Source organism: Trachinotus anak, unplaced genomic scaffold, assembly GCF_046630095.1.
Source record: "Trachinotus anak isolate AG129_WGS33_773 ecotype Australia unplaced genomic scaffold, CSIRO_AGI_Tana_v1 ptg000007l, whole genome shotgun sequence".
Lineage (NCBI taxonomy): Eukaryota > Metazoa > Chordata > Actinopteri > Carangiformes > Carangidae > Trachinotus > Trachinotus anak.
In genome coordinates this window covers 17,957,717-17,963,090 of record NW_027273858.1, presented here as the reverse complement: position 1 = coordinate 17,963,090, position 5,374 = coordinate 17,957,717, and the positions used below count along the sequence as shown (strand labels likewise).

General features: G+C 44.1%; 1 protein-coding gene across 4 annotated transcripts in view; it reads right to left on the bottom strand.

Annotated features, from left to right (window-relative positions):
* Positions 1-594: 594 nt before the first annotated feature.
* The window catches only part of slx4ip (SLX4 interacting protein), a 31,123-nt gene continuing 26,343 nt past the window's right edge, over positions 595-5,374 (bottom strand). For 3 of the 4 annotated variants that reach the window (XM_071481171.1, XM_071481169.1, XM_071481170.1), the window contains 2 exons: positions 2,438-2,544; positions 595-2,342 (listed from right to left, as the gene is read on the bottom strand). In XM_071481171.1, the coding sequence (XP_071337272.1) occupies positions 1,565-2,342; positions 2,438-2,544 (885 nt within the window). In that variant the 3' untranslated portion in view covers positions 595-1,564. The remainder of the gene's footprint in view (positions 2,343-2,437; positions 2,545-5,374) is intronic. The other variant, XM_071481168.1, reaches the window with a different exon arrangement.

Sequence of the window (5,374 nt, the reverse complement as noted above, 5' to 3'; positions counted from 1 at the left end):
GGGCGAGTGAAGAGTCTGTCTGTGACGCATCAAGCCAAACATGTCTGAGCATTTGAAAGGTTTCTCATGCAGCTGGCGTGGGAACTGCTGCTGGAGCGGCATCATAGACTTGAGCAAGGTCTCTGTCCAAATGTGTTTACTGCTAATTACGTTGTAGCAAACCATCCTCATATTAAGTCAATCCAGGAGACAAAAATACTGTTTCTCCTCATGATCTCCAGACAATGTTGCCCTTGTTGGTCTGATTTAAGTAGCAGGCTTAACTAAAACCTTTCAAGTTGTAGAGTTGTTGAACTGATCTTCTGCAGAATCTGTTAAAAAGGATTAGAGCCAAGGCGAGGGATTATCAACACCTCTTGAGACTGACTTAAAACGTTAGGGTCCGTTTCAGGAATCCACCATATTGTCTCTGCCTTGATAAGAACAGAACTAGCTTCTGCTAGTGACTCATCTCAGCTTTCACTCGCTAACACTGACAGTGAAGTGATGATTTATTGTTAACATCATTGGACAGACTTTCACTGTCATCAGCCAGTCTGGACTGTATGAGCAAAACGATGCTCACGGATCTACATGTTATTACATGCTGGCTGCTTCCAGAAAATCTTCAGCCCGTTTTCAGATTGCCACAAATATTCAGAGAGATTTTTTTTTTCCTTGGGGAAAAACATTTATTTATATGATAAAAATTCTTTCCAGCAAAATAAAAATAAACCAGGAGTTATGTATTCAGGCTATTATACGTCATCCTATAAGTGACTGTTGGCCCCCAGTTGCGCCATGCTCTCTCCAGGCCTGGGCCAACTGAGAGACGTGAACAGTCCTGTGGAGTGTTGGGGCAACGATAGCAGCTCCACTTTAACCTGTGATACTGTAGACATCCCAAGTAAAACCACTAATACTTCAGTGCTACTCATACACCCACACATATTTGGTTCAAGTTCAGTATAAAAGCTGCAGATTAGCCTTGCATTTAAATATACATTTCAGGTACTTAGCAACTAAGCATTGAGCAAATTGCATATGAATGAAATCTAACTACTAAAAGACATATTTGAGAACAGAGTGATGAAATAAATCTGGAAACAGCAATCAATCACACCAGAGCTTCAGCGGGGAAACTGGACAGTTTTCAGACACATAGGAGCCAGTATTTCAGACTGAAAGCCATGACGTACTGCATGGCTCCTGCCTGTCTGAAATCCCCAATCTTTAACACAAAACCAAATCTAAACTCCAATTAAAGGTTTTTGACTTTCATTTGCGAGCCTCTCTTGACCACCACTACTTATGGGTGGAGGCAGAGTCTGTTTCAAGTATTTGACAAAGCGTAACTCAAACGCTTGTGTATCTATCTGCATAATGTGTTCAGCATTTGATCTTTGTGTGTTTGTGAGTGTTTACTGTCTGTACAGCACATGTAAAAACAGATATTGTAGTAAAATGTGACACGTACAATTTCAAGTCATCTGAGGAGACTGCATGGGGTAAACATGTAGCCTGACACAATATCATCTCTATCTCTGTGGCGTCAGGCATCTTTACTGCAGCTTGTCTCTCCCCCTCAGGACCTCTTCAGCCGTCGTAATCTAGAGGTTCTGGGTACATTTTCTCTCCCCTCCTCTCCGAGTGTGGATCTGGAACTAATAGAGGAGCCTGAGGATGCAGGGTTGACAGATAGGCCCCTCAGACTTGCGGCCAGCCTGTTTTGGTTTGTCTGTGCCGTGTTATTGCTTGTGAGGGGGAGCCTCTGGGCCCGTTTCCCTGGAGTAAGCAGCTCTACTTCCAGTGTGGTTTTCTTACACTTGGAGACTGGGAAAGCCTTGGACTCAGCCTTGGCTTCAACTGGAGGAAGGGGCGGCGGAGGAAGAAGGTCATGCTTGGATGTTTGTGTGGAGCACTCAGTGGAGTGAGTTTGCATTGTGGCTGGAGGTCTTCCAAGGCACGTCCCATTGGCCCTCTGTGGGTGAGGGTCTTCCCCTGCGTTGCTCAGCTTGCACCTCTTGCTCTTGCTGGTCTCCTGACTGATTTCTTGTTGCCAGAAAAAAACTGAGGCCCCATTTGGGTTGATCTTGTCTGGAGGACTACTCTCAGTCTGCTGCTCCTGGGTCAGGCCATGCTTTCGAGTAGTCCCAATGTGAGCCAATGCTTCAGTTAAGGCACTGGGGCAAGGCACCTCGCAGTCTGCCTCTGGGGGGGGCTTCTGTCCAGAACGGGACTCTGTTGGGCTCGATTCAGCTCTAAGTTCCCCTCTTTGGTCTTTGGGACAGGCTCTCTGGTCAATTTGCTGCTCCCCCATACTGGAACCGCAGAGCTCTTGCTGGACACTAGCTTGTTTGGCTCTGAAAAAGTTAAAAGGAGAAGAGGATATGAACAGATACTTGAGTGTCCTCTCTGACTGGTGGGGCTGGAAAGTTCTGCATTAGATCATACTTACATCTTTTGAAGTACAGTCTTCTTTGTTTTTGTGGGGCTGTTTAAAGCCTCTTGGGTTTCTCCCACTCTGGAAAAATATTCTGATCTGCTCAGTTCACTCAGCCCAGTCTAGAGAGGACAAACAGAATCGGTGTAAACAAAAAATATTATTGCTGGCATTCAATGGAAAGGTTTGGATCCACAGCAGACTGCTGTCAGTATCTGGCATTGTTGGACATTAAAAAACAATCCCCAGACTGCTGTAAAAATCATACTATAATCAATACATTTAAAAGTGAAAATTTGATATTGATATACATTTATTGTCTTCTGACTCTCCTGAATTCCAAACTGTGCTGTCGCGTGACAATTTGAACTATGATATAGTCGAAGAAGAATGTTTTTTATAATGGATTCAGAGACACTTAGTGACTCCCCAGCCAGCACGAAGAATTAGTCCCCCACTTAATACTGTCCAGAGCAACCACCTCAAAGGCTTCAGAAAATAATCACCAACTTATCATAGTGTGATGTGTGTTGCACAGTCACTGCTGTCTGACGCTTGGAGTGATGCTTTCAGCCTCAGGCAGAATTACTTAACGGTGAAACCATGATGACAAGTTAAAACAGTGATTAAAGAAGGCTCATTACTGCGATGATGGAGCAAAGCAGAGGAAAAATGCAGTGGAGGCATGGGAATGGAAAAATGCAAAAATAGAGTAAAAAGCATCTCAGAGGGACAGGGAGAAGATATAAACAAGTGAGTGGAAGTAGCCTCATGGTTCGTAGACTGCAGCAGCACTTTGAGTTGCAGGTTCACTGGTTTAAACACAAACAGACTGAAAAAATGTGGACAGGAAGAATCCTTCCCTTCACTCTGAACAACCACCATTCTGATAACGTCATCAAGCAAGGTAATATGACTGCAGAGGGCTTTGTCTCTGAATATTTTTGGTGTGAAACCTTTACTCCATATGCCACTATACACTCAAGCTTCTGTGCAAAGCAAGTTGGCTAAAATGGGTCCCCTCTGGGCTGAAATTTCAAAACACCCACATATTAAGTGGACCCTCTGGGGCAGAACAAGGAACGGGCAAAAGATTAGATCTCACCAATGTGTGCCCTCAACAGGCCACTAACGAAGGTTAATAACAGGTCTTTTCCTTGGCTGACCCAGAACAGAGTCTGGGTTTATGAGAGAACAAGAGACGCTGGTGGTAAATTGAGCAGAACCTAAAGGTTGAGAGGCGGTCAATTTAATGTATATTAATTGCATGAAAAAGGTTGGTGGGGCAGGTTCCGAGTAGGTCTGGTTCAGAGACTGAGCCAAAGTCGAAGTATACTTGTTTAAACAGAACGAGCAGCACACAGGTGAAGAATGACATGAAAAGTCTACAGTGATATAAGCAGCTCTATGCTCAGATTGTACTGAGGCATAGTGGTGCCCTGAGTTAAATGCTAACAACATGTTTTGGACAAACTGAAAATTTGACCTGATGATGGCACTAGATGAAAAACGAAGGAGTTCCCAAAGTTATAGTTCATCCTGAGGGGGACATGAACATGTTTACCAAGCTTCATGACAATTTATCTCATAGTTATTGAGACATTTCACTCAAAAACACAAATATCAACCTTATGGTGCCGCTAGAGAAAAGTGAGGGGATAACCACTTTGTTTGTAGGATTCATACTCTGGAGACCTGGAGTGTCTGTACAAAAGTTTGTTCCAATCCATAAGGGGTTCGCCAAAGTCATCAGGGTTCATCCTCTTGGCCACCATGAATGTGTGTACCAAATTGTGTGGCAATCCATCCAGTAGTTGTTCAGATATTTAAATCTGAATTAAAGTGAACTGAATGACATCGCCTTCCATAGCTGTGCCGCTAGCATTGCTAAAAACACTATAGACTGTTACAGTGGGAAAATACAACCAGACAGAAGTTAAATCTTGGAAAATCCGAGGCTGTGGCCACTATGTTTATTTAATATCAGCCATTTTTCAGATCATTACTATTCTATAAACTGGTTGGTAAAATGATCAATGTGTACTCTAAGACGGGGAAAGCCAATGTGGTAAGCTCTGGCATCCACCAGTTACTGTGAACACAGAGGAAAAAAAATCATTAATATCCTTTCCCGCATGTCATGATACCAGTGACAACGTATGACCCGACACACAAGGCGGAAGGAGTAATTGTCCCAAGCTGCAAGGGCAAGCTGGGGTATTGTGGCTTTGCGCTGGGTGTTGAGACGTAGAAACAGCACTCTGGTCTGTGGTGTGGAGGACGGATAAAGAGGCCAGACTGAAGGAGGGGAGTGAATAGGGAGGCTGGGCAGCAGGGAATGAGGCGGAGACGACAAGAAACAAGGGACAAGATACTACAGAATGAATAACAGAAAGAGTTTAGAGGGGAGCACAACAAAGGAGGAGGTACCCCCCAGAGTCATATTGCCTGACCTCAACGGTCTCTCCAGCATGCCCACAAACACAAGAATCTTCACACAGGAAGTTCTCCACAGGCCGCCCTTTGTGTGGAGATGGAGTCATGCTCAAGTGTGGGCAGAGGTTCAGTCTTTACTCTGTTGTGCCCAGAGCTACAGCTAGCCTTGGATTTGGAAATTGGACAGAGACACACATGCAAACTCGCATTTGCCTACGCAGTCACACACCCACCCCAACAACAACAATTCTGTGAAAGATGTGGGTGCCATCATTTGCATTGTAATGCCTTGAGATGTATTTTTCATCTGTTTAATATGAATAAATGCTGTTTGAAAATGAACTTGAAAGAAAAATCAACAAGAAGCCGATGGGAGGTTCTCTGGGAAAGTTTAGTTCCTTTCTGTTCCTGTCGGCACAACTTCAAAAGAGTGAAAAAGAGAGGGAAGGAACAGAGGGATGGACAGTTCTAAGCATGGAGAAAGGAAGAGGCTGGATATGCGTAGCTAGTAGAAAA